General features: G+C 41.9%; 7 protein-coding genes across 19 annotated transcripts; 3 read left to right on the top strand and 4 right to left on the bottom strand.

Annotated features, from left to right (window-relative positions):
• Window positions 1-708: 708 nt before the first annotated feature.
• LOC108109728 (transcription factor mef2A) lies at window positions 709-14,321 on the bottom strand. 10 transcript variants are annotated; one of them, XM_017218394.2, is made up of 10 exons: window positions 14,273-14,321; window positions 11,653-12,218; window positions 9,281-9,833; window positions 3,998-5,243; window positions 3,426-3,768; window positions 2,792-3,364; window positions 2,266-2,734; window positions 2,018-2,202; window positions 1,510-1,622; window positions 709-1,446 (listed from the first exon to the last, which is right to left on the bottom strand). In XM_017218394.2, the coding sequence occupies exons 3-10, from the start codon at window positions 9,697-9,699 to the stop codon at window positions 1,252-1,254; spliced, it is 3,543 nt and encodes a 1,180-aa protein (XP_017073883.2). In that variant the 5' UTR covers window positions 9,700-9,833; window positions 11,653-12,218; window positions 14,273-14,321; the 3' UTR covers window positions 709-1,251. The 10 variants fall into 10 exon arrangements, with proteins under 10 accessions (XP_017073883.2, XP_017073901.2, XP_041675144.1 ...); XM_017218412.2 differs by lacking the exon at window positions 14,273-14,321 and adding an exon at window positions 14,160-14,266; XM_041819210.1 differs by lacking the exon at window positions 14,273-14,321 and adding an exon at window positions 13,819-14,113 and having other exon boundaries at window positions 2,792-3,359; window positions 3,424-3,768.
• Window positions 14,322-14,552: 231 nt separating this feature from the next.
• On the top strand, window positions 14,553-16,487 carry LOC108110513 (RNA-binding protein with serine-rich domain 1-A). Its single transcript, XM_017219596.2, is given in 4 exon segments — window positions 14,553-14,707; window positions 14,775-14,939; window positions 15,449-16,073; window positions 16,075-16,487. Coding segments are annotated over 4 exon segments (1,122 nt in total). The 5' UTR covers window positions 14,553-14,705; the 3' UTR covers window positions 16,405-16,487.
• LOC108110502 (probable tRNA (uracil-O(2)-)-methyltransferase) lies at window positions 16,450-18,141 on the bottom strand. Its single transcript, XM_017219585.2, has 2 exons — window positions 17,877-18,141; window positions 16,450-17,819 (listed from the first exon to the last, which is right to left on the bottom strand). The coding sequence occupies exons 1-2, from the start codon at window positions 18,139-18,141 to the stop codon at window positions 16,519-16,521; spliced, it is 1,566 nt and encodes a 521-aa protein (XP_017075074.1). The 3' UTR covers window positions 16,450-16,518.
• Window positions 18,142-18,553: 412 nt separating this feature from the next.
• LOC108110314 (2-oxoisovalerate dehydrogenase subunit alpha, mitochondrial) lies at window positions 18,554-20,625 on the top strand. 2 transcript variants are annotated; one of them, XM_017219341.2, is made up of 4 exons: window positions 18,554-18,724; window positions 18,785-19,319; window positions 19,392-19,557; window positions 19,733-20,625. In XM_017219341.2, the coding sequence occupies exons 1-4, from the start codon at window positions 18,656-18,658 to the stop codon at window positions 20,280-20,282; spliced, it is 1,320 nt and encodes a 439-aa protein (XP_017074830.1). In that variant the 5' UTR covers window positions 18,554-18,655; the 3' UTR covers window positions 20,283-20,625. The 2 variants fall into 2 exon arrangements, with proteins under 2 accessions (XP_017074830.1, XP_017074820.1); XM_017219331.2 differs by having other exon boundaries at window positions 18,782-19,319.
• On the bottom strand, window positions 20,539-22,401 carry LOC108110324 (AP-1 complex subunit mu-1). Its single transcript, XM_017219353.2, has 2 exons — window positions 21,325-22,401; window positions 20,539-21,203 (listed from the first exon to the last, which is right to left on the bottom strand). Exons 1-2 carry the CDS (start codon window positions 22,144-22,146, stop codon window positions 20,745-20,747), a joined length of 1,281 nt encoding a protein of 426 aa, XP_017074842.1. The 5' UTR covers window positions 22,147-22,401; the 3' UTR covers window positions 20,539-20,744.
• Window positions 22,402-22,638: 237 nt separating this feature from the next.
• LOC108110447 (methyl-CpG-binding domain protein 3) lies at window positions 22,639-24,369 on the top strand. 2 transcript variants are annotated; one of them, XM_017219519.2, is made up of 3 exons: window positions 22,639-22,893; window positions 23,114-23,443; window positions 23,757-24,369. In XM_017219519.2, the coding sequence occupies exons 1-3, from the start codon at window positions 22,703-22,705 to the stop codon at window positions 24,244-24,246; spliced, it is 1,011 nt and encodes a 336-aa protein (XP_017075008.2). In that variant the 5' UTR covers window positions 22,639-22,702; the 3' UTR covers window positions 24,247-24,369. The 2 variants fall into 2 exon arrangements, with proteins under 2 accessions (XP_017075008.2, XP_017075014.1); XM_017219525.1 differs by lacking the exon at window positions 23,114-23,443.
• A 37-nt stretch (window positions 24,370-24,406) lies between these two features.
• LOC108110430 (metaxin-1 homolog) lies at window positions 24,407-26,647 on the bottom strand. Of its 2 annotated transcripts, none has more exons than XM_017219500.2 (5): window positions 26,424-26,647; window positions 26,190-26,336; window positions 25,819-26,097; window positions 25,061-25,444; window positions 24,407-24,888 (listed from the first exon to the last, which is right to left on the bottom strand). In XM_017219500.2, the coding sequence occupies exons 1-5, from the start codon at window positions 26,568-26,570 to the stop codon at window positions 24,814-24,816; spliced, it is 1,032 nt and encodes a 343-aa protein (XP_017074989.1). In that variant the 5' UTR covers window positions 26,571-26,647; the 3' UTR covers window positions 24,407-24,813. The 2 variants fall into 2 exon arrangements, with proteins under 2 accessions (XP_017074989.1, XP_017074996.1); XM_017219507.2 differs by lacking the exon at window positions 24,407-24,888 and adding an exon at window positions 24,941-24,997.
• Between the last annotated feature and the right edge of the window lie 106 nt (window positions 26,648-26,753).

Here is a 26,753-nt window from a genome sequence, read left to right as displayed (position 1 = left end):
TCTATATATATATATATATAGTATATTTGCTGAAACGCTTATCGTCCTCCTCCTGCTCATCCGGTTTAGTCGATTTCAAAGATTGCTTATATGTTTCAAGGTTAGTTGCTTCCGTTTATAGTTACTAGATTTTCGAACAGTAGAAACGAAAAAAATATATATATACGATCTTTTTTCCTCTTCTAAAGATATAATTTTCTTTGTTTTAATGTTTTTTTTTTGTTTGCTAGTGCAAGAAGAAGAACTTCTTCAGTGGGTTCAGTTCGTACAATTAGTATAAAATGCAATGCACTATATTTATGCTGGTTTTGTTTTGTTTTTTTTTTTTTTTTTTTGTATGTATGTCGTATAAGGATAAATATAGTACGTTGTTAAAAAAAAACTAAAATTAATGGTAGTAAATACAAAATACGTAGAGGAAGCAGCAAATATGCAAGCCTAACTCAAAAGCAGAAAACACAAATCTAAATATTCAAAAATTCCGCTTTCCTTAAATATTTATATACTTTATAATATAGAGTTATTTCATAGGTATGCGTGTGGACAGCAACAATTCAAGATAAACCATTTTGATTTGGCAAACGGTAAGCCTCAAAGTCCTATCAACATCTACCTTGGGGATTAATAATTCCTGAATATCCCAAATTTATCAGAACTTTAAGTTACCGCTGCCAGGCATTTGAATACACTTATGTTTGTTCGTATATAGTTGTTTTTTTTTTTATGGATTATAGGGTATCCTCGAGTGTGAAAGGCAAAGAAAATCTATTATGAATTTTTGTGCAAATCTTGGCTTATATACAGACACTTGTTTTACGGCTTTATCTTTCTCTATACACACAAATATATATTTATATATATATATATTCTATATACGCTGTTTAACTATAGTTGAATTCTTGGTGGTATGCATATATGGGTTACTCCTAATTACGGTTACCATTACTCACATACAAACTAATGTCTAAGACAAGCTATTGAAGAGGCGTCAAGTTGCGCGAGGGCGTGGTTGAGGGAAGGAGCGGGTTGGTTCTATCATATTTTTGGCCAGGTGGGCGGGGGCTTACAGCTGAGGAGGAAGCGTCGACGGTTTGGCAGTTGGATTCGTTGCGCGTTACATCAAGTGATGGCGGTGGTGGGAGGGTCCCCCGCCTCTGGCCAACTTTCCATCCCGATGAACTCCTTCACCTTGTCCACTCATCGCCCGGAAAAGCCAAAGCTGGAGAGGTGTTGTGGAATATGATTAGGGGTCTAGGCCGCCTGGCTTTGCTGAGGATTGGCGGTGGCAGTCGTTGCCGCAGATGATCCCGACACTCCAGCATTTCCCCCGGATGTGCTGCTTAGTGCAGCCGCAGCTCCGGCTGTTGCCTGCGCCTGTTGCTGCTGATCGGCGCCATCGAAATAGTCGGAGGCATTGCCACGACAAATTGGGCAAGTGCGATTCGACTGGTGGAGAATCATAATTTTTAGACTTCTAATTGCATTTTGGTATATTTTTTAGGTACTCACCCGCAGCCATTTGTCCACACACTTGGCATGGAATTCGTGGGAGCAGGGAAGGACGCGCAGAAGCTGACGCAGCTCAAAGTCACACATGCAAACAACGCAGGATGATTGATCGCCTAGACGAAAGATGATTGGGTCAGTAAGTAGAAGATTACACGGTTAAATTATTAAGATTAAAAGGATTTCTTGTTTAAAATACGAATGGAAATAAATAATCTAATATTTTGGTAAATATAGCTAAAATAGCATACTTTTTGGGGCATAATTTCAATTTTATCACGTATACGTTACGTACACCTCCCCAAATGATTGTAAAAAAATCAAAGAAATGTAAGTTATATTGCTATGAGAAACTTGCATTTGCAAAGAAGCATCCCAGTCTCGATTAAAAGCAATATAATAAATTTACATATTTGGACCCACTAGTCGAATGAGTAATATTTATACAAATTGAATGCCTTTAGTATGGTTCTATAAGTTTCTCCGAAATGTACTCTTTGTGACCACTTACCGTTGTGCACCTCCGGGTTGAATTTGTAACTGGGCAATTGGTCAATCTCATTGCGGGTGAGCCCCCTTGGCTTGGCTTCGCCCAATCGCTCGGCCAAACTGAGCAATGCCTCATAGTTCTCCGTTTCATTGGTGTCGCCGGAGCTTAGATCATGTTGGTTGTAAGGCGATAGCGGGAACATAGCCCTGTAAAACGATGAGAGGTGGATTAACTTATGGTCAAGGTACAATATGATTAAATATTCTTACAGGAAGTTGAGCAAGAAGCCCGGGTTGATAATGCCCGAGGTGGCCTGGATCTGCACCGGAGCCTGGTGGGCGGCGAGCGACTGGGGCGGCAGGACATGACGATGACCATGGTTAGCCGGCCAGAAGCGCGGTATGCGGCGGTGGGGCGGGAATGTGCGGCGATCCGACGAAATGATGATCTGCTGCGGCCCGGCAGACATCTGGGCGCTGGCCTGAGCGGCAACGGCCGCTGCAGCTGCCGCCGTGGAATGTAGGTGGTGTGTGGCAGCCGCTGCCGCAGCTCCACTCAGAGGGGTGATGTGGATGCCCGGCGGCAGTTGATGAGGATGCGGATGAGCATGTGGATGAGCGTGAGGATGGCCATGGGCACCGGGAGCGTCAATGGGTCCCAGATTGGTCGTCGTAATGGCCACCACCTCACGCTGCTGCTGCTGGGCGGTCAACGTGGCCTGGGCTATCATTTGCTGGGCTAAAGGAGTAGAAGAGACATTAGTTGATGGTATTATCTCACCGTATAGTTACTCACCTTGTATAAGTGGCTGATGTTGTTGTTGGAGCGGCGGAGCAGCCAATCCGGGTGGCGGGGCGGTGGGGAAGGGCTGCGTGTAGACACCATGCAGGTGGCATGGAGCCAACCTAGCCTGCGCCGGAATTGGATACGTGCAGAAAGAGGCCCAGAAGGGTTCCGACGGACGCAACTGGAGACTCACAGGCACCTGATTCAAATTAAGGTCCACCATAAGGGAGGCAGGCTGTGGTGGTGCCGGTGGATAGCCCACCGTTTGCTGGTGACTCGGTGGCTGCGGAGGCGCCTGCACCTGCTGCAGAATGGGACCCACCGAGCTGCTGGAGGTTGCTCCACTGGTGCTTCCTCCACTGCTGCCTAAATCCCACGGCGAACGTTGGACATGAGGCGGTGGCACCTGCTGCTGAGGGACGTAGTGGGTTTGGGGTTGATGGTGGTGCATCGGGTGGTAGTTAGAAGGCTGCTGCTGAGGATGGTGAACCTGCTGGCCGTACGGCTGTTGCTGCTGCGTGGAGGTGGCCACATCGCGCAATCGTGGACGTCGAAGTGGAGGACTTCCCTGCTGCATCTGGTAAGGATTGTATATTAAGTAAGAACTCTTCCAGAGGAGACACACTCGACAAAACACTTACGTGGGCCATAAGACAGCGGTGCTGTGGCTGCGGTCCGTTCTGGGGCCTTCCGGATATGCGGCGACGCTTTCGTGACGGACTGTCCGAGTTGAGGCCGCCGGGTCCGTTGTTCAGCGATAGCGAAGAACCCGATAGACCTGATCCTGAAGGCAATTCTCCCATTAGCCCTTGCCCACCGGAGGATGTGGAGGCACCATTATTGTTTCCATAAGACATGTGCTGGTAATGCGATCCATTGCGCCCGTACCCTCCTCCGCTACCACCTCCATTGCGGATAAAGTTGTACGACGAGCCCTCAGCTCTGTCCCGATGGTCCGGTCCACCCTGATCAGAGTTTCCAAAGTGCTGGTGGGACGTGAAAGGAAGTGGATTAACATCCGGGTTTGTGAAAAATATGAGATCCATTTAAAAAAGTGTTTCCTGACTAAGCTAACAACAAATACGAATGATTTAGTCGAATGATCTGACAGGTTTACCCTAAGTGTGTATAAATGATTGCATACTTTCGGTAAATCTCTACAAATATTTCTCTTACACCAATTTGAAGATCCAATAAAAGTTTCAGTCCGCTTACGTTATTCAAGTTCCTATCGTTGTAGTTGCGCTGATGGTGTCCGTTATTGATGAGGCCGTTGGATGAGGAGGCGTTATTGAGATGATCGGACATATAGCGACGTCCATTGTGGCCGTGTCCGTTGCCATTGCCAGAGTAGTCCCGTGATAGGGCAGGACATAGGCCACGACGGTAGTTCATATATTCGGGTGGTCCGTTGGTATTACCATTACCGAGTCCATTCCCGATACCACGGGTGTTGATATTGATGTTGTTGTTGTTGTAGCCACGCTGATGGTTGTGGCCAAGATTGGGTGAGTTTCCTGGTCCCTGTCCCTGGCTGTGGCTATTGATGGGTGCGGATGCGTTATTAATTTGTTGTTGTTGTTGTGGTTGTTGGGGCAGCATCGACGACGCAGACGAAGACGAAGACCCATGAGGAATTATATCGGTACAAGAATTTACATTCACAACATCAGTAGGATTACTATTTGTTGTTGGATTGGTTGAATTGAAAGTTGTTGCGTTGGTTGAATTTGAATTCGTTCGTGTTAGCGGGAGGGATTGGCGATTAGTCTGTTGCTGTGGGTTATGCAATGGATGGTACTGTTGTTGCGGATGGTACTGGTATTGGTACTGATGTGGATTGGGATGATGGTACTGACTACGTGGCGGTGGGCTATAATGATTCTGATCACTGGAATTGGAACTGGAACTGGAGTTGGAACTGGAATTGGAATTGGATCTATGGCTGAAGGATACTACGCGCTGGGATGGTGGCGTGGCAGGTCCTAGCGTTAGGCACAAACGGGCGGGATTCAGTCTCACCAGGGAAACGGACATGGATCCATAGGTGTGGGTCTGTGATCCACTACTTCCCGGACACATCTCGTAGTAACTGGGATAGGAGGAATTCTGGTTTTGATTGCCATGGACAGTACTACCATAAGGCTGTTGAGGAGGACGCTGACTACTTGGATTGTTGCTAGTGTTGTTGCTGTTAGTATGACCGTTGCTGTGTGGGGAGTTCGGGGAATGCGGTGGATATTGGCGGTAACTGTTATACTGCTGAGGTGGACTTGAATGCGGGTGGTGGGTGTGCATTTGAGGGTGGGGTTGGTGAATGGTGGGGGTGTGTGGAGAATGGGGGTGATTAGTGTGACTGTGGCTCTGAGTGTGACCATTGTTGTTGCTGTTGTTGTGATGATGATGCGCTTTGCTATTGTTATAAATACAAGTTCCGCTAGAATTACTTGTTTGTACATCGCTGGATTTTCGATTTTGAGGATTGCAGTTGCAGTTTGTTTTAGATAATATGTAATACATATATACGTATATATAGAGAGTATAATATTCGGTTGTACGAGATACAGTTGAAAATTGTTCAATCAAATCAATGCAGTAGCAGTGTGTGGTAGTATTAAACACAACCCATATATAGTTATTTGTATGCATATTACATGTACAGGTAGTAGGTAGTAGTAGTAGTAGTGGTGTATATATGCAGAGTGGTAGCCACACACATACGTTATTTATATAGTTTTTTTTTATTTTGCAGTAGTTTTCGATTTTTTTTTTTTTGGTTTTATATGAAGAAGAAAGAAAAACGAAAAAGATAAAAATAATATATATGTAAATGGCAAAATGCAATAATTAGATATTAGTTTAATATAGATATATATATATATAATATCGATATGTACACACATTTAGTATAAAACAAATACGTACGTACTAATTAGTTTCACATCGTTTGCAGATTTTTCTATTTCCTTTTTTTTTTAGCTCTGCTCTTTTGTTTTGAATGCATTTTAGGTGGAAATTTGGTTAGTTTGCTATTTTATTTATTTATTTGTTGCTCGCTTTGTTTTTATGCACACTACGCTTACCAAAAATTGAAATGGAAACGGAAATCAAAACAACGAAACGCCAATCGCACACACTGTTCTTCACACTATTCAAATTTAACGTAACGGCAAAAAGGCAACTGTAACGTAATAGGCCGTTCTCACTAGCTAAACACGAGAGAAATACATTGGATACGTATATATATATTTGAGAGAGATAGAGAGAGAGAGTGCTGGTCATGCTCCAAAACTATACAAAAGAGAACGTAAACCGAAAACGTAAATAAACTGTTACAAAAACAACTCGTATGTACGTAAGTTACGGTAAGTAAGCTTGAGCTTTTCTTCAGCCTGTGAAAAAGCTATTACGAATTACTGTTTTTTTTATATATATATCTTAGCGGGGTGAAAACGGAAACGGAAATGGAACAGAACGGAGATCCAAAAGATCGTGATCGAGCTGGGCACACACCATATACATATGTAGTAGTTCTTATGCCTATGTATAGTTACTTATGTACACGCACAGCAAGAGAGTGGGGGGAAAAGGGGCGTGTCTAAGCGCCGAACGTTATAATTTAATCGTAACGTAAGCCGGTGTCAGCGTAAAACGTAACGTAGTAGGTAGTATGCAACTCTTACTGACTAGATGCAAAAGCTGCGATTGCAACTGGCTAGAAATCAAATAACAACTATTTATGTACGTACAGCCGTATTTAAAAAAATTGCAGCATATCAAAAAATTTTAAAGTTTCAGTAAAAAATCTCTTAGGTAATTTATGCATTAGGAATGCATTAAAAAACATTTCTTTTTCGAAAATTGTTATTTTGTTGATAATTTTTTAAATCTCTGCTATTTATTTAAACACAGCTGTATTTTAGGTAGACGACAAATCAAAGAAGAGTACTTGATAAACAGAGTGTGACAATGACCATACAATGCTGTACTTGTTGTTATTGTTATTATTGTGGCTCACTTAAAGTTACACACACACACAAACAGTCAGTAGTAGAAGAGTAGAGTAGAAAGAGAGAGATAGAGAGCGAGGAGTAAATCAAAAGGAGAAGGATATGCTCGAGCTATTTAAAAATAGTTGATTTAACTGTTATATTTCGATAATTGGTCGGTTTTCATTGTTTAATAGAATTATAATTTTTGGTTGTTTTTTTTTTTTTTGGAATTTCTATGAGGTTGGTTTGTCAAACATTCTAAGCCGCAGTGTGCAAAATGCAAATAAATAAGTAAAACATTAAGCTGAGTTTGTTGATCATTTGCAAAACTCGACTCGGTTCGCCTCGACCTACGCAAAGTTAAGCAAAATACATGATCAATCAATAGTCGTCAATATACTTAGCTATCAATCAAGAAACTCAACTAAAATGCATCATTCATAAAATGTCGAAATTGAAAAAAATTACAACTAGTTACGGTACGGTTTGGATAAAGAGGAAATTTTGTAACTAAATTCATACTTTGCTTGCACTTTTCACGATTGCATTTCACATATTTATCATCGCATTTATGTTTGTTCTTGGTTTTTGCTTTTTGTTTTTAATATAAATTTAACGTATAGCGTAAAACGTGAAGCGACACTATGCGCAGAACGAAAGAAAGTTAAATCAAATAATAAAATAACGGTAGTTTAAATCAAAATATTTGTGGAGTGTGGGGGTTAGGTCTTGAAATTGGGAGCATGTGGCAACCCTAACTGATGGATAGATTTAAAAAATTTAAGTTTGAAGTTAAGTTAAGACTGGTAAATTCTGATTTTAACAAACAGTTGTCGTTCGTAAATTTACAAATTTTAAACTTACATTTTATTATAATATTATATAATATGTTTTTGCCAAAAACTATGGTTTTCTTTGATAACGAACTATTTTAAAGAGTGAATAGGAATATATTATATAATCATGCAGGAATTTTAATAATATAACTTTTTTAAGCAAAATAATGGCAATAAGTTTTTAATTTTGTTATTTTCATCTTTAATTTGAAACTTACGAGCGACAACCGACTATAATTTTAATTTGTACTTCAAATTAAGATTGAAATACCCCCTTTTCGATGCTGCATGAAAAGCACTTACCCACCCAAATCGCTTTGTAATTGTTAATTGCTGTAATCGATTGTCGATGACTCCGTCGTAGATGCTGTTTCCTTGGCCAATCAATTAGAATTTACTTAAGTTAACGACTGATTCATGGCTCTAAAGAGTCTAAAAGCCCTTAAAGGTAAAAGTAGTAATTGCCAACTACCCACACAATATAAAGTCAGTGGTAAAGAGAAGGAGGATAGCGATTATGGTAGGTCCTTGGGGATGTTCTTGATGGGCCACAGAGAGAAGGAGAGAGAGAGATAAAGAGCAAGAGAGGGGTTGGGAAAGAGATAGCATGCTGTTAAGTTGTTAAGTACTTAAGTCCGTTAGGCGCGCTTTACTCAAAATGAAGAAGAAGCGTTTTGGGACAAAGAAACGACTACGAAACGAAAGAGAAAATACTACGTAATAAGTTTGGTTCGCCATTTTCAAGTGCTCTTCATGCATTTTTCTTAGGGAACTGTATTGTTTGATCTTAAGTTTATGAAACATTGAACGTTCTTTAAGTTATTACAATTGGGAATCAAGAGTTTCTGATTCGGTTAATACGGTATCTTTTCTACAATAACTTCACACTGCTCAAATTTTGGGGTATGGTAATAAAAGCGGTTAGAAAATGTACATATACGTTAAAAACATTAATCAAAATCATAACTCAATTCTTGCTGGATAGTATAATGTGGGGTTGTGTATGTACGAGTATGTTGTATGTAGTAGTATTTGATGTAAATGCTGGGATAGTTACAACGGTAATTAGTATTATGCATGTTTATGTTTGGTAATGGTAACTGAATGGGGGTTAAGAAGTGCCAATTTCGACGAGGAACAAAACACAAAATGTACAGTACGCAAGAGAACGCAAGATAGTTACAAATGATCGAGAAGTATATAAACGGTATAATACTATATATCCATTATGTGTCGCCATCAAAGTTGGCGATGCAAGCTTTTATTTTTTGGTTTTGTTTAGTGCTTCGAAAATTCAACGGTTAGGACCAATTAAAATGTTTTTGGTTGCACTACTGAACGCGACATTAATTACAAAATTCTCCCTTTAGCCTAAAAGCGATTTTCGGTTTGTTTTTTTTTCAGTTCAGGTGTAATAGAGATAGAGATAGAAAGTAGATAAACTGTTCTAGTCGTGGGGGAAGTTACAAGGATATGTCTTGTTAATCATGGATGGATTTTCTTTTTTGGGTGGATTTTGGGAGCGGTTCGGATTGGAGGGGGTTACGTTTCAAATTCGCTTTTTTTCAATGTCACTTAAGGCTAACATAAAACTCGATTCGATATAACTCGATCTCGAGTGAGAATATGTGGAAAATGGTTCTAAAACACAAGCGGCTCTCGGCTCTTACCAATTTGGGTTTGCATCTTTGTTATTGACATTGTTGCTGTTGTTGTTGTTGTTGCTGTTGTTATTGTTGTTGTTGCCACCGTTGTTGTTGCCGTTGCTGCCGTTCAAATTGACGTTGCACCAGGGACTGTGTCCAGGTAAAAGAGTGATGTTGTTGCTGCTGGATCGCTGCTGCCCTTGTTGTTGCTGCTGCTGTTGTTGTTGTTGTTGCTGCTGCTGCGAGTGGGCATGCTGATGTGGGTGTGGCGAGTAGAGCATACGACTACCCAATCCGCCCCCACCGCCGCGATGCGAGCGGACCGATGAGGAATTACGGGAAAAGGGTCGACGGCTGCTGCCCCCATGATTGTTGTTGGTGGTTATGATGCTGATGTTGTTGCCGTTGCCCAAGTTGCCGCTGCTGGCATTTGAGTTGAGCATGCTGCTGCTGCTGCTGCGTGTGTTGCAATTGCAGTGGCTGTTGTTGTTGCTGCTGCGGCTGCCGCTGATGTTGCTATTCGACTTTCGTTTGGACGAGAGCTTTCTTTTGGGCTTTTTCTTTTTTATTCACTCAGCTGTGGGGCGGGAACAAAAACGAGAAGGAAACGAGACGATTTGCTTATAAAGTGACCGCTTGTACACTTAACTAGGCAGCCCGGTTCCGTTTGCAATCTGCACGAATTTGGGGCACTACAAAATTGATAACAACTTACACTTTTTGAAAAAGATACAGTAGCTCTGAACTTTAAAAGAATGATTTCCATTATTATAATAGCTGTGTATTATTTTGAGTCCCTAATGAAATTAAAATTAACAATTGTTAATACCTCTTTAAAACTTGTAATTGTAAATAAAACAAAATATTAAAAAATTTCTTTTGAGAATTCTTCAAAATAGAAAAGCAAATTGAAACCCCAAGATACAAGATATTCTATTCTTTGTCTTGTTAATAAAAATCATCTAAGAACCTTTTAGTTTTGTATATTTTTCAAAAAGTAAAACTCGTTCAATTCGTATGCCACCAACACAGATTATAATCGAAAACGGAATTAGGTTTGTAAGCTCTAGATTTTTATGGTATTTCTCATTACGTTTTTGTGTTTTTATTTTGATTATTATTATTTTTTAAGAAGGAGTATTCTAAGCCGGACCCGCGCTCCAGAACAGAAAGCAAACAACCAACAAGCCAACATGCTCAATAACAAAACATTTATGGTTTCTCTAGTAGGCAAAATACTTACTTAGGCAAATATAATAAAATATGTATATATGTGTATATATTGATATGTATATATACGGGTGTGTGTGTGTGTGTGTTTGTTTGTTTGTTTATGTGTGAATATATGTAAATATTTGTTTTGTAATCGTAATAAATAAAACAGCAACAATTTTTCAGTTTGTTTTTAACAGTGTAGCTTTAATAGGTTGTCAATTATATGGAATTGAGATGAGATACGTGCGTGGTTAGTTTTTCAACTATTGGTATAAGTACGATATAAATGTATATAAATTCATGTATTTGGGGTATGTGGAAAAGCTGCCGATACAGATACGGATACGATATATATATATATAGTATGTATATAAGTATTTATATAAAGTTAACAGTTACGGGTACATAGGTAGTATATATGCATGTGTATATGTGAGCTAACTCCGCCGACTCCGTCCGCCAATGATAAGTGGTAACGATAAATTTTACACTTCCAGCGTTTCCAGTTTCAGTTGTTAAACACGATAACCCATCGTTAAGCCGCCCCTCGCATATATACATACATATTTATCTCTAAATGTTTGTGTGTGTTGTGTTTGTATTTGTATTTGTGTCTGTGTTTACATGAAAGTGTCAACTGAACAAAAACAATATTAGTGGTTCTGTTTATTGGGTACGGGTTTAAGTTTTAAGTTTCGTTTTCGGTTTTGGTTTCTGGGAGGATGTTTATGGATGGATCGAGGTTTAGGGTCGAATGACTGATTACAAACTTATCAAATATCGCCCGACGGGCAGTTAGTACAATCGAAAGATTCCAGATCAAGAGAGCGACAGATAAAGGGGGTTACACTTAACGTACATGGGCCGTGTTTTGGATGTGTGTGTGTGTGTGTGCTCTATAAGTAGGTAATATAAATACTAGGCGTAAAATAGAAAACGAACATGTGCAAAGTAAGAACAAACAGTGTGACAAAGTCGTGTTGTCGTATATAGTATATAGCATAAATGGATGGGTTAGATCGATTGTATTGGAACCATTAGGAGAACAAAGGACAGATACAAATAGTTACAAGATATCTAATCGTACTTATTACTTTCTTTTCACTTTTCAGTCTTTTCAGATAAGGATTATCGTTTTTAACAGGTTTACAAAAAAAAAAAAAGAGAAAAACAAAGCTTACAAACTAAAGCCGTTTGGTTTGCCAGTTGCGGTAGACCGTTGATAGGTTGGTTTGTTGATTGGTTCTGGTTGGCTGATAGGTTGGTTGGTTTTGTAGGCAGTTCGAGGATTAAACGTTTAAAAGTTGAGCTGAGCTGAGATTCAGGTGTGTGCAGTTTGCAGTTTGCAGATTACATTTGCATTTGCAGTTGCGCTTGCAGTAGTTGGTCAGTGAGTTTGAGATACAGATACGAATACAGCCAGATACAAAAGTGTCAACGGCACGGCAACGCAAAGGGCAGATGGCAGTCTTATGTGGTACATACGGGCTTGTATTTAGTATACACTTTCGTTTTAGTTGCTTTCGGTATCAGTATCGCTATTTGTTGATTTCTTTTTTATTATTATTTTTATTTTGTTTTTTTTTTTTTACATTTGGCTATATACGAGAGTCAATATAGGGGAAAACACTTGATGATCGGTATTCATTTGAGAGACGTGTGTGTTAAAGAAGCGGGGCACGTCTGGCCGCGGCCGTTAACAATGCAAATTTACCACCAAAACCAGCAATAAAATATTGTATGTATGCTAAAACAAAGAAAATAAAAGTAAAAGAAAACATTGCTATTACATTCAGTTGAGAAACTAATTACTTGGGTTGGTTAAGTTTTGTTAGCAATAAATGTATGTATATGTGGGATATTGAAATATAGGTCTATATCTATATATAAATATATATATAAAGCCCGGTTTTAATTGCGGCCAATGGGTATTAATGCCAATGTAATGCAAATTAGACGTAAAAAATTAGCAGGCAGTACAATATACAAATGCTTGGCTATCCTCTAACGATAATGGTTGTAATTGTGGTTCAATATACAGTTGCAGTTAAAATAATAGTGCTGTAAACGATTTTTTGGCTTGTAGATATTGCCAAATGTTGGTTACTTATATTTGAGAAGAATAAAGTTAGTGGTACTTAGGAAAGGCATTTTAGTTAACATTTTTAAAAAGTAAAGTATGAAAATATGTCTCATTTCTTATTAAAAGAACAGAATTCTCATGAAAAAAATAGAGCAACATAAATTATTTCTACTATTTTTCCCCTGGGTGTTGTCAAGGCTTAAAATTACTTCTGAAGGGCTGTGAAGTATGCTATAATATATTCTCTATACCGGAAGTTAACCTTCCTTTTTGTATAGCATACATTTCATCGCCTTTTAAAGTAGTTTCAAATGTCCACCATGTGTGACACCACTCACTATTTATATTCCAAACAGCACAAAAACACCCTGTTTGATTACGGTATTTGTGGTAAATGTTATTATACAGATAAGATAAGTGCATTTCTAAACATAGATTAAAAGGCTAAATGGAGCGATAACACATGTACGTATCTATAAAAAGAGGCCTCTAAGGGGCTCCCCTTTAACATGGTTCACAACAAAAAAAAAAGACCACATTTCCGTAATTTAGCTATTATTTTGACCACAACTGTGTGTGTGTATTGCCCAGGGAGGAGCAACTCCAAACTCCGATCGAAAGCTATATAGCAACGGCTAGTATATTTCATACTTGGGCAGGGTCGGTGTTCGTTTCTCAAGTTGGGGTCACACTCCGCCCCTTAGAAATTAAAACAATAAATTATAAAAAATATACGCATATACACACAAGCAAGCAGACATCAAAATATTCGCTTTTCCTATGGAGTCTCCGAGCACATACACTAAGATACCGAAAGAGAGCAAAGAGCGGCACTGAGAGGCGAAGAGAGCGAGCGAGAGGACCCACCTAGCTATAGGTATGCGCGTGTGTGTGTGGGTGCCCCTCTTGTTGTTGCTATTGCGTAGTCATGGCAGTCAACTTCATCGAATGCTCTTTTTTCTTTTTTTTCCCTTCGTTTCGTTTTCTTTACACACATTGATTATATGAATATGTATACTAACGAAACGTTTGTTGGCTGGCTGGTTTTTGGCAATTACGCTGATCTTTGGCGTTTTAAAACACAATGATGGGGATAAAAATGTAGATTTTGCGGTATAGACATTCGTTGTCTCAAACATAACTGCACTTTATACCCGGACACACACATATATGACATTAATTCATAATAATATAGGGGCGGGGTATTGATATATTGAATTATATGCACAATAAACTGAATAATCAGAATAATATTACTACACACCAGACGCGGAGATCCCGACTCGACGGCAGACAAAGACGCAGTGTGGTAAAATGTACCCAGACCAGACGGGGCGCTCCTCTCTCTCACATTAGCTCACTCTCTTTTTCCGCTGCGAGTGTAGATATATGGATGGAAAATCGAAACTCTGTGGCTGAAGACCCCCACCGCTGCCCCCTTTCTAGCTGTCTCGCTCCCCCGCACGGACAAAATCAACACAAGTTCACACACATACAGGCACACGGACGTGAACTCACAATGACAACCACTTCGTCACCAGCATATAAAAAAAATTTGCTGGCCTTAAAACAATTGCGTTTTATGTAATTCCACTACATACGTACGTTACGAAAACAAGCACTAATCATATTACACTGTGGCTAGAAGTACTTGGTATCGAGTACTGATAGCTTGGCAAGAAAATTATCTTTAGTTTTTATACTTTATGGGAGTTTACCTTGGATTCGACCTGATAAAGAGTGTGGCCGCGGCGAGACTGGCCGAAATTACCCCAGCCTTTCTTCAGATAATACCAAAATATACATTCCCTAAATATTCCAAACATATTCCAGAAAATATACTTTCCATAAATATACAAAATTTTAATATAAGTTTTAAATTTGTTAATTAAAATTATCACTTATATACAGTTGTTATTGACAATTAAATTAAATTACATTTAAATTAGTTTTATAATACCACACTCATTTACAGTTTTGTGGTATTTTTTCAGGCTAGTATTTTGGCCACACCAACCATCACTGAAAACGCTACCTGGATTTGGCTTCTGTTAAAAAAAACGGGGATTATTAATAAAAACATATAGGCTAGCTCTTAAAAGAGTGTTGTGTGCTGTTAAACTAATCGTTAATTAAATCAGCAATACGAATATGTAAGTACATAAATGGATTTAACCCCCATAAGACCTAAAACATATCACTTTTCGTGGTCGAAAATAGGGCGCGTGCCCAGAGTCCCGCCGGCGAGGGTGAGAAGGAAAAGGACAACAAGGAGAAGGATACCAAAGAGAAGGACGGTAAGGCGGCAACTAGCAGCTCCTCGCGTAGGGAGCGAGAACGCAAGCGACGCGGATCGGCGTCATCTAGCAGCGACTCCAGAAGCAGGTAAATAATCAACCGGCAAAGGTGTTCCCCACATATATCCCCCCATCCGCCCATTCCAAATAAGGGTTAATTTCAAAAAGGCGTCGTGTTTTGTTAGGAAAAGCATTCATAAGAACATAAAGCATTCATAAGAGCTTCAACATCAGCCTAAACCGATAAACTTTTATTGTTGTAAAAGATTAGTAGACCGTTTTAAGCGAAAATAAATTACATATCTTTAATTTTGTTAAAGCAGCATCGTAAAGTAATTTTTTCATTTACCTACTTATGCATATCTTAATTATAGAATAGTTTTACAATCGCATACATGAACGCTAAACTATTATTCCACTCTCGAATAGAGTAGTGCCAAACAAAAAATCTCCAAGTAAAGTCTCATGAGCACTATTTAATCCTAAAAGGATGTTTTTCAGCAATAAATATTTGCTATAATTTTTATAAAGTGAATAGCTTAGCATGCATCATTTCCCCCATGCAAAAGGAAGTATACAAAATGTTAACTTTCCCAGCTCATCCGACAGCAGCTCATCGCGCAGCAGTTCCGGCTCAGACTCACGATCCAGTTCAAGCAGCTCCAGCGACTCCTCGAGCTCCTCATCATCATCGTCCAGTGACTCAGATCGCAGCGAAAAGAACCGAAGACGTGGAGGGGGAGCTGCCGGCAAGGATAAAGACAAGGAGAAGCCCAGCGCTCGATCCCGCTCTCGCACTCGTTCGCCCAGACGGGTTTCCAAATCTCCCAGACCGGGCAGCAAGGCGCGAAAGGAACCAGAACGAGATCGCGAACGTCGTAGTCGTTCTCGGGATCGTGCCCGTCGTGCTGTATCCAATGACAGGCCGGCAGTCGAAGGCAATAATGTAAAGCGCGAGCGTTCTCGTTCGGCCAGCCGCTCACGATCACCACGCCGTCGTGGTCGTGGCTCTGTGGAGAGGACGCCGCCACCGAAGCGGAGGGAGCGCTCCCGGTCGCGAACACGTTCGCCGACGCCGAAGCCGGTGCGTATTCATGTTGGCCGGCTTACCCGCAACGTGACCAAGGACCATGTATTCGAGATCTTCAGCAGTTTTGGAGACGTGAAGAATGTAGAGTTTCCTGTAGATCGATATCATCCGAATTTTGGACGCGGCGTGGCCTTTTGTGGAATACGCTACTTCCGAGGACTGTGAATCGGCCATGAAGCATATGGATGGCGGGCAAATCGATGGCCAAGAAATCACTGTGTCGCCAGTTATCATACCTAAGCAACGGCCGCCAATGCGTCGCCCCTCTCCTCCGATGCGCCGTCCGCAGAACAACCGCTGGCGATCCCCACCCCAGTTCAATCGGTTCAATAATCGCGGTGGAGGTGGCGGTGGCGGCGGTCGTCGTCAGTCGCCCATGAGGAACAGGCGTTCACCTCGCCGCCGGTCCCGCTCACCCATTCGCCGCCGGCGTCGCAGCAACAGCAGTGACAGCTCTCGCTAGAGGACACTGCTTGACTCCTAGTTTCTACAATTGACACACGATAAATGCACTTTCTTTTATATTATAATCTATAATAATAAACGTGAGTAAGAACCACACACAAAATAAGTTGCGTTAGTGTATGAAAGAGCACTCGTCATCCTTGAGAGGACATCCTAGTGGGTGATGTAGCTTGAAAAAACAGCTACGTTTTTTGGTGGTAAGGCGGGATTGGATTGCAGGAGCTGTTGGCTTAGGAGTTCGTATTCCTATGATATCACCACCACAAAACTCGAACACCTCGTGTTTATTTCTTAATAAAGTTTTGATGCCGCCACACTCGGTTTTGATGCCACTTAGTTCTTCCTTCGTAAGACTTTGGGCAATCTCTCTCATAGGCAGTCGACCTGACCATTTGTCTTCATGGGAATCCAATAGCTGTTGAAAGATCTTTATCACCAGAGCATCAATGATAGACTTGTCCACCTGCGTGCAGTTGCGAACAATTTCTTCCTTCTCACGTAACTTAATTTCGGACTCTCCTGATTTATACTTCGCTAACTCCTCGTGGACGAAGTACTCCAAGTCTTTAATAGTTTTTGTGTTATTTCTCTTGATTCCTAAAAGAGCCAAACGCTTGGTGCTTGGAATTTTGAGTCGGTCATGTAGGACCTCAAAACCACATTCCTGAGAGACCTGAGACACATATAGAAAGAAATCCTGGTAGGCACTTATCTTCGTATTTCGCCTATGAAACTTGGCACCCGAAAGTTCATAAGGACAACATGGCAGTAGGAAGTATTTGATGTTTAAACGGCCAGCCAAAACCGGAAGCCATGGGGATAGCTCGTCCGAATGATTGCCAATTAACCAATCAACATCTGGAAAATCTAAGCGAAAGCTGTTGGGCTCCACTGGTTTTTCGATGAGGCTCTGTTGGGTGTCTGCTGGATAAAGGGACCACAACTTTCGCTTTCTTATATCGTAGCCATAGCCCTTGTAGCCTTCGGCATTGAGAACATGTACTAGAAGACCGTTCCCGCAACCCAAGTCTGCAAAAGCCTTGGGTTCAGATTGGGTTTGACTCCAAAGAACAATAAGATATGCGGCAATGGCCAAATCTTCATAGATAAACTTCAAAGGATCCGTGGACTCTTGAGCAGTTTTCCAGTACTCAAGAAGACGCTGGGAATGCTTCTGTTTCAACTCCTTGTAAAGATCATTGTACTTTTCCACGTTTACCAAGCCCAATGACTTTACCTTCGATTCGTCCTGTTTGGATTGGGACCAGCTGAAAAGCTTCGGTTTGAGAACAAACTCTAACCAGTTCGGGTTCTGTTTGGACTTCAGTTGAAACTGTCCCTCAAACAAGTGCACCGAGAAGTCTTCAATATCATCACTAGCAAATTGGCAGTCGTACCGGCGCTCCACAAAGTCTGTAAATAAACATATTATTAACTTTTTATGAACTATCTAACAGAGCACTCACCCACCCACAGTTCCAGTGCCCAATATGTTATTCAGAAGTTTTTTTGGCAGTAGCTTAAATCCAATCTTAATGCTAGTGCACGTGCGATTGTTTGGATCTTCTTTCAGGGCCTTGGATAGTTCGTCTTCGGTTGATTCACTCGGTCGTCCATCCTCCAGCTTCTCCACTCGGGTAATGACCACTTCGAATATCTTTTTATTCAAGGCATGATAGTTTTTAATCAGTATTCCTATGGCCTGCCAGAATTGCGCTTCCTCTACCATTGCCATGGTGTAAAACAAGTAAGGTAGCATTTTAAAGTTACGATTATAAAATACACGTTTGGGGGATTCTCTCCATTTCGATATTAAATAAGCGGTTATTTGAAACGCAATTTTCAAATTGCTTTGGTTTGACTTAATCTTTGTAAAAACTTTGAAAACCCCTGGTTGTGATCAGATTTTAATGAGGAGATATAAGTGAAAAGTTAGGTGACTCCTTACCCTCACGAAAACTCAACTCAGTAAATCTTTTTATGATTTTTTTTAGATGTACAGACAATAATACCATTACATGTTTGGCAAATTAAAATTTTCAATATCTTATGCAAAATAAGTCTGAATATAAAATTTTTTTAACGATCTCGATGACAAAAAAAGGTAAACATCGATTGCTAGTGGCTTATCGATACGGGTACCAACATCCATTCTATCTATTGCGTAATCAGCTGGGAAACACGCAGCTGAATCTGAATCCTCAAATATTACCTGTTGCATTTAATAGTTTAGATACATATTATATATCATGTCTTTCCTGCGAAAGTCGGCAAGCTTTTTCGGTGCGGTGGCAAGGCGACAACGACATCTTAAAGTGGTAAGTACTTGCCAATATCATTTTAGCTTGTTATTATTTGTTTACATTAACTACTAGCAGATTGGAGGTTCGGTACCTATGGCTGCGCGGGATTTCAGCTCGGAGCTTTCGAACGATTATGCCAATTTTCCCGGTGCCAAGGCTCCGTTTGTCAACGAGTTAAAGCTCATTTTCCCAGAAGACTATTCTCCAATTCCCATTTATCGGGTGATGGATCGGAACGGCTATATTGCGGATGAAAGTCAGGATCCCCAGCTAAGCCGTGAGGTGGTGGAGAAAATGTTCCGTGACATGCTGCTGCTCAATACCATGGACAAGATCCTTTACGAATCCCAGCGGCAGGGCAGAATCTCCTTTTACATGACCAATTTTGGAGAAGAGGCGTCCCATATTGGCAGTGCCGCTGCTTTAGAGATGCGGGATCTTATATACGGCCAATATCGCGAAGCTGGAGTTTTGGTATGGCGTGGCTTCCGCATAGACCAATTCATCGATCAGTGTTTCGGCAACTCGGACGACTTGGGTCGCGGAAAGCAGATGCCCGTCCACTACGGGTCCAGGGAGCTGAACTTTGTCACCATATCTAGTCCACTGTGTAAGTTAATACCCATAATAATATAGGTAAGAGAATGCTTATTATACTCATTGTTCTATGTTGGATTTGCAGCCACTCAAATGCCCCAAGCTGTGGGTGCCGCTTATGCCATGAAAATGAAGCCAAATAATGATGCCTGTGTGGTTTGTTACTTCGGCGAGGGAGCTGCTTCCGAGGGAGATGCCCATGCCGCCTTTAACTTTGCAGCAACGCTCGGTTGTCCAGTTATCCTCTTCTGGTAAGCACTGAATTTTTACGTATGTCTAGTACCACGAAAAAAAGTAACTTTGAGATTCACAAAACACTACTTTGATAAGATAAAATGTTTCACAGTATTCTTTTATCTTATCAAAAATGTTGAAGGCTATTTACTTTATTCAAATGTGTTTCCTATTAATACTCTCTCCATTTAGTCGCAACAACGGCTTCGCCATTTCCACTCCGTCTCATGAACAATACAAGGGCGATGGCATTGCAGGACGTGGTCCGATGGGATACGGAATTGCCACAATTCGTGTGGATGGTACTGATGTCTTTGCAGTGTATAATGCCATGAAGAAAGCCAGAGAATATGTGCTCAAAGAGAATAAACCTGTGGTGTTCGAGGCTCTAGCTTATCGAGTGAGTCACCACTCCACCTCCGACGACAGTACAGCCTACAGATCAGCAGATGAGGTCGAGGTGTGGAATTCAGTGGAGCATCCAATCTCCAAGCTGAAGCGCTATATGGTGCACAAAGGCTGGTTTGACGAGACTGAGGAAGCTCAATTCATCAAGGATGTTAGAAAGAAAATCCTCAAGCAGATTGCCGTATCGGAAAAGAAACTTAAGCCCAACTGGCGTGAGATGTTCGAGGGTGTCTACGCTGAAATGCCAGAGCATCTGGTGGAGCAGCGAAAGGAACTGGAGAAACACATCGAAGCGCACAAGGAACACTATAACCTAAAGAACTTCGAGCCATAGAATCCTCCTACCGCAAAAGAAGCTAACAACTCAGAAATCAAAGTGAACCGAGAGACTCGATCGAAAGTGCATTTATTATGATTAAGCAATAGGCAAACAATTTTGTGTGGGTCCAACCCGTTTGTTATGACTCATCTGTGTCAGTTGGGTGTGTCGATTATGTGGATGTAAACACATTTTCAAGCTTTATTCGGGAAATGTTGAGGATCAACTAGATCTTCATTTGTACATTCAAATTTACCCACTCTGGTGCAGGTGTTATGAAAAGGTGTTAAAATTTATTAGATTTGATTTTCATACAATATACATATACTGAAACAATACAAATACAAATACAAATATATACTTTTGACTTAACGCAACGCATCGCAGACAAAAACGCGGGTGGAGATGAAGCTACCTGTTGCAGGGATGACTCGCTGAAGCTTGGCTGGAATGATGCTGGGTTGGGAGTTGCTCCCCTTAATTGGTGCGTAGCTGATAGTCGCCGTTCTGCGTAATGTACCGCACCCACGGCAGCGCCTGGTAACCACTCTTCTCGATGATCTTCAGATAGCGTACTTGGATGCCAGAGGTGGTAAAGTAGGGAATTTCGAAACGCACTTGAATAGGTGGCTTTCCCTCCGTATTGTCCTCGCTCTCCACACTCGGCAGTCCGAAATGAGCACGCATAAGATACTCCTTGCCACCCGGGAACGACTTGATTGTCCAGATGATGGCATTCTGCTCTGGAGCGTACTTACAACTGCCAATGGTCGTCTTAAACTTGGGCGAGTCCGCGTCAGCGGGCACCGGTATGACGATCTCTACGTTGTTGGCAGTCGATCTCCGCTTAAACTGTGACTTTGCCTTGATCATATACTCCACTCGGGAGTGGGCATGCCGCTCGATCACCGATTCGATCCATATCAGGGGTTTGACCTGGCAAGAAGAGTTCAAATAGTTTTGTTTCACTATTTCCATGGAGTTGCTTTCTTAATAACTTTAGAATTGTAATTTTAACTGTTTACAATTCTCAAAAATACCTTCCTCAAATACTTACATGCGTATTCAGACGATAGGACATTAATTCGAACTCGCCATCTGGAGGAATAAACGAGATTGTGCGGTCATTCTCGAAACGGGACAACCGCACGCACTGGTGGAACTTGACGTCCTCCAACTCGACGGACTTCGATTTTCCGCGACCGGTGCTCTCGAAAAGTACCTTGTCGTTGAGACCCAGACGTAACTCAGGCATTCCCGATAGGTAGACCCGCATCTTGATGGCGCCCACAATCTCGCTGCGCAACACATTGCCATTGGCGTTGGCCAGCAAGTTGACCGACTCAATCACGTCGAGAAAGACCTCATTCTTGCGGTACTTGATGCCCTCGGAGCGCCAGGAGACAGCATTGGTCACGGCCACGGGTATGCGAGGCTGTAGCTCCAGCTTGTGGCCCTCCTGCGTGATGTACTCCTGAAGGATCTTCGAGTCGGTGGTCTGCGGATACCCAAAGTCCAGGAGCTCATCCAGAAGCTCGTAGATGATCACGAAATTGTCCCGAATGGACTCCTCCTCCAGCTCTTTGAAGTACTCGACAAAGACCTGGGCTATCTTGTGGAGAAAGACGAAGACCAAGGCAATATTTACATTCTTGTTGCGCGGCGTCGTGGACACGATATACAGGTTGTTGGTCTTGATGTACGCGAACGTGGTCTCCGCCGTCTGAAGGATCGGGGTTATCAAGCCTTCCTCCTCGCGTTCCATCAGCAGCGGCATAAATTTGTCAATCACGGCCATGTCGATGTTGTCACCGCGGTAGTTCCGCGATATCAGCACCTTGCCCTTAACGTCCAGCACGAAAATGGCTGACGAAGACATGACTTTTGTGTCCCAACAGCTGCCAGGTGTAAAATTCCCAATTGGATCAAGTGGGAGATTCCCAAGCAAGTTGTACTGCTCGCAGCAGGCGTTGTTCGTAGCGTTTGGCTACTGTGGCGAGGCTTCGGTGAGTTGGGTCGGCGTGTCGTTGGCCTGGCTTACATATTCCGTTCAGTTGCCTGGAAAATGCGAATGAAAACTCCCAAATTTCTTACGTCGCCCTTTCTGTTGCTTCTTCTTCTTTAATTTACCGCCAATGTTACCAGGTTGGATTTGTTTAGTGCTGCTCATGTATCCTTTTTCACCCTAAAGCCATTCTATTATTTGCCTTCATTAGATTTTGTTGATTTAGTTTTTTTGTTGTGAAAATAAAAGTCATATACCCCTCTGCACCAATTAAGTGATTAAAATAATTGAATTGAAATACATTTTTAAATTTAAAGATCAGGTGGCAGCACTATTCTCATTTGGTAATTTTGATCTTTCGAAGAACGGGCACATTGCTGCTAGCCAGACGCTGCTTTTGTGGAATTGTTAATTATTTACTTCGGCGAGCATGCAAATGAACCCGAGCGTTACAATCGAGCGCAAACGCGTCGACTGCAGTGTCCTGCCAAAAGGATGGCAGCGCGAGGAGGTCCGCAAATCGGGCAATAGCTCCAATAGCAACGCCAGCAGCAACAACAACAGCAGCACCACCACAGCCAGCAACAACAACAATAACAAGGTGGATGTTTTCTACTACAGGTAAAGAAGAAGAACACTACTATATAGACAAGGGGGATATACCTAATATCGGAATACTGCACGCTGTTGAATCGGATATACGTTTAATCACTTTCACTACCTTTCTGTTATTACATCCGCATCAACACACACCACACACACACGCACACGCCTATGTATACACACACACGAACCACCTAACCCACCTAAAACTCCACCCACCGCCGCGTCCGTTCAACAGTCCCACAGGAAAAAGGGCGGAGGGAAAGCCGCAGGATATTACAATCCCTGATTTCCAATCCGGAAAGATGCAACAACGGGCCCTGCCCTCGCCATCTATTTCACTGTATCGCTGCAGTGCCATGCCGCTACCCTTGACCAGTGGCGGTGGAAATGGTTCCACTACCGGATCGCAGGCCAATGCTCTCAAGCGCAAGTTTGCCAGGAGCCAAGGAGGCACTGCTACAGCAGGAGGTGCTGCTCCTCCGGCCGTGGTCCCGTTATCAACAGCTGCAGCCTCATCTGCATCACCATCAACGACCAATCGCCAGCAGCAACAGAACGAACTCAGGTAGAGCCAAGTGGAGGAGCACTTGACTCTTGCATGCCAGCGTGTCCTGTCTTGTTTGCCTGTAACCTTTGATCAGAACGCAAAGTATACAGCCTGCGGGATTTAAAAATCACAAAAAAAAATGAAAAGAAACACAATTGGCCAGCAATTCAAATTAGTCACCAAAAAAGCTGTAGCTCTGTGCTCCTGAGAATTTAGTTCCCCCGTCTATGCATGTTTAAGCCCCACTTTACGTTTTGTCTTGCGTGCTTTTTGGTGTATAAGTTAGAATTCAGCAAAATTTTTATGAATTTTCATCTTTAATCCCTTACAGCCGAGCCCTGCGCACAGATGTCTCCCTGGTGCCGCCAATCCGACAGACTGCATCGATCTTCAAGCAACCGGTGACGGCAATTCGCAATCACAGTCAGGATCCTGCCAAAGTGAAGCATGATACCAAGCATGGCACTCGAGAGAAGCCCAAACAGCTCTTCTGGGAGAAGCGGCTGGAAAGACTCCGCGCCTGCCACGACAGCGGGGAGGAGCTTGACGACATCTCACTGCCCAAGACCATACGCACCGTTGGCCCGAATGTCAACGAACAGACCGTCCTCCAGTCGGTGGCTACGGCACTACATATGCTCAATGCCGGCGTCCACGGCCAGAGCTCCACGAAGGCTGACTTGACCAAGAATGCGATGGCATTCATGAATCCCGAACAGCCGCTAATGCACGCGGTAATCATCTCAGAGGACGACATACGCAAGCAGGAGGACCGGGTCGGTGTGGCGCGGCGAAAGCTGCAGGACGCGCTCAAGACATGAGTGCGTTGGATACCCCTCATGCATCTACCAATTCCACTGTAGACTCTAACTTCTCTATCGTATTGACCCCTATTCGAAATTTACATTTAAGACTAGTGAGTAATAAACCAAAACCAACTCCAATCGACGGATTTTGGTATTAATGGAGGTTTCGGTACTCTTTTCTTTAATAGAAGCGCCTCAGCCTTCTATTTTATTACGCTCTGACAATGTTAAAATGCTATTTTTTACAAGACGGTTTAAAAATGAATTCAAACTATAATACATATATCGAATATGCATATTATAGTTGGTCGATTTTTAATGGAATTTTTGGATCGGATAGCGATCTTAAGAGTTATATTAGTTAACAAATGCTGCATCCGCCAAAGCAAGGTCTTTGAGGGATTTTCCTTGTCGTATAATATCATCTTAAGATTTCTTTTCGTGCAAAAGATTTATGTCCAATATAAATCGACCAACTGTTATGTTCTCGCAACTTTTAAAGCTGGACAGATTTTGTGCTTCATCCCATCTTTGTATTTTAAAATATATACTGTACACATAGATATCGTTGCAGAAGCGAGATTAGTCTAGGCCCTCTTCCAGATCGTCATCCTCGTAATCTATGCCATCGTAGTCCGTCGAAGAGCGTGTTGTTAGCTGCAAGGGATGAAGCAATCGGAATTTGCAATTAACTGAGAATTTGGCACCTGCACTGGTTGTGTGTCTACAAGAGTGTCTGGAGCCAAGCAAAGACATTGGCCCAAAACTATTGAATAAGCTCCAGGCAGTTAGAGGTTTAAAACTACTTAATTGATCCACTGGTTCCCACCTGGTTATAAATTCCGCGCCATGCCGCAAATGCTCCCATTGCCAAAACTGCACCGACGCCAGCAACGATTTTGGTATTCATTTCGGACGGCTCCAAGACCGTGAAACTCGCTTCCGTGCCACTAGGAGTCTTTGTGAGCTTAGTGGAACTGTAGCCCTCGTTGCGGAATATGTCCTTTGTGATGCGATTAATGAAGTTCACCAGATTTTGGCACCCTTTTATGTGATTCTGCAGTGGATTGTTGGGCAGTGCGATTTTAAAGATGATGGCTAGGTAGCTGTAGACAATGGCATCGAACTCGCTGTAGGTGTCTCCAAAGAACCATACCTTGCGGCCCAATTTCCTTGAAAGTAAATTTACGACTTTTTTGGCATTAACAACGAGCTGGAAATAAAACATTATTATTAGAAGTTTGAAATAATATATATGTGAAGAATATTAATAGGATTGATAGGTCATCTTAAATTAAATTGGTTTTATGGTGACTTAAAAGTTTGTTCAATGGTGAAATTTGAATTCTTTTAATAGTAGGGTTAATGTTAAAAAAAAAAACATTTCAAACGTCATATAGGCGATTATGATGAAACTTGGTCTGTTTAAAACTGCTATACATGAGAAGTTCTTAAGTACCATCGATTTTTTTAATAATTGTTAATGTAGATTTGAAATAAGGATTCTATGAAAACATGGCTTTGGCATGCTCTATATTAATAAAAATTAATAAACTGATTAAAAAAAGGTCGGCTCTAAGCACTTACATAGTCGCCTTCGTGCTTATTCATCTTATCATTCACATCAAAGCCGGCCATCACCTGAACGACATCACAGGCTTCCCTCTGATATGACGACGGATAGTAAAAGTTAAAGGGAAATGGCGTTCGTTTGGCATAAAGACCCCGGGTCGTCGTATCGAAGTTGTGGGGCTCTCCGTACAGGAAGTAGTGGTAGTAGGCGTGCAGATTGGTAAACACCCAGTTGGCGTAGGCGGTGGACAAATGCTTTTGTTTGGTGCTTAAATGCGCATCTATCGGGTAGCCCTGAAAGAATGATACGTGGAATTAATTCCAAACAAAACAATCCTATAAATAGACCGTTCAGTTTGTTCACCCGGCATTATTTGCGCACTCACCTCTAGATCCAGCACGCGCTTGATTTGCCTATAACCCGCGAACTTCTGGTTCCCGATCTGAAGATATGGCAGTTTTCCGGCTCCTGAGCACAGTGGATTGGAGTTGGTCTGCACGTCCATTGGACAGCGTGTGAATCTCAGGAGGCACTGTCATTGAGAAAGAAGCGGTTTCTTCAGTCACGGTGATAATGGGTAAATCACAAGGCGTGCTAGCCGCCGTGTGATGCAACTTACCAGCGCACGTAAACATTCAAAATCGATGGAAGGAAGTCCATACTCCCCCTTGTACACATGCAGCATCGCTCCTAGTTGCATCTCCATTGTGTCTAAGTCTTTGCTCACTCTTACTCTTATATTTTGCCGGTTTTTAACAGTACACATGCATGGTGGGCATCAAAATTCGAATCCAAAAATATATGTCAGAATTTCTGACTGTGAGTGCTTTCAGACCGATAACTGCTCGGCACTCGATCTACCCGCTTATTATATCGGCGCCTTATCGATTGCTGGGTAGAGATAAGAAGTTAAAATTGGTTGCCAAAAAATTGGTACTTATAAAATATA

The sequence above is a fragment of the Drosophila eugracilis genome, unplaced genomic scaffold (genome assembly GCF_018153835.1).
Source record: "Drosophila eugracilis isolate 14026-0451.02 unplaced genomic scaffold, ASM1815383v1 contig_47, whole genome shotgun sequence".
Lineage (NCBI taxonomy): Eukaryota > Metazoa > Arthropoda > Insecta > Diptera > Drosophilidae > Drosophila > Drosophila eugracilis.
This window is presented reverse-complemented; position numbering and strand designations above follow the sequence as displayed.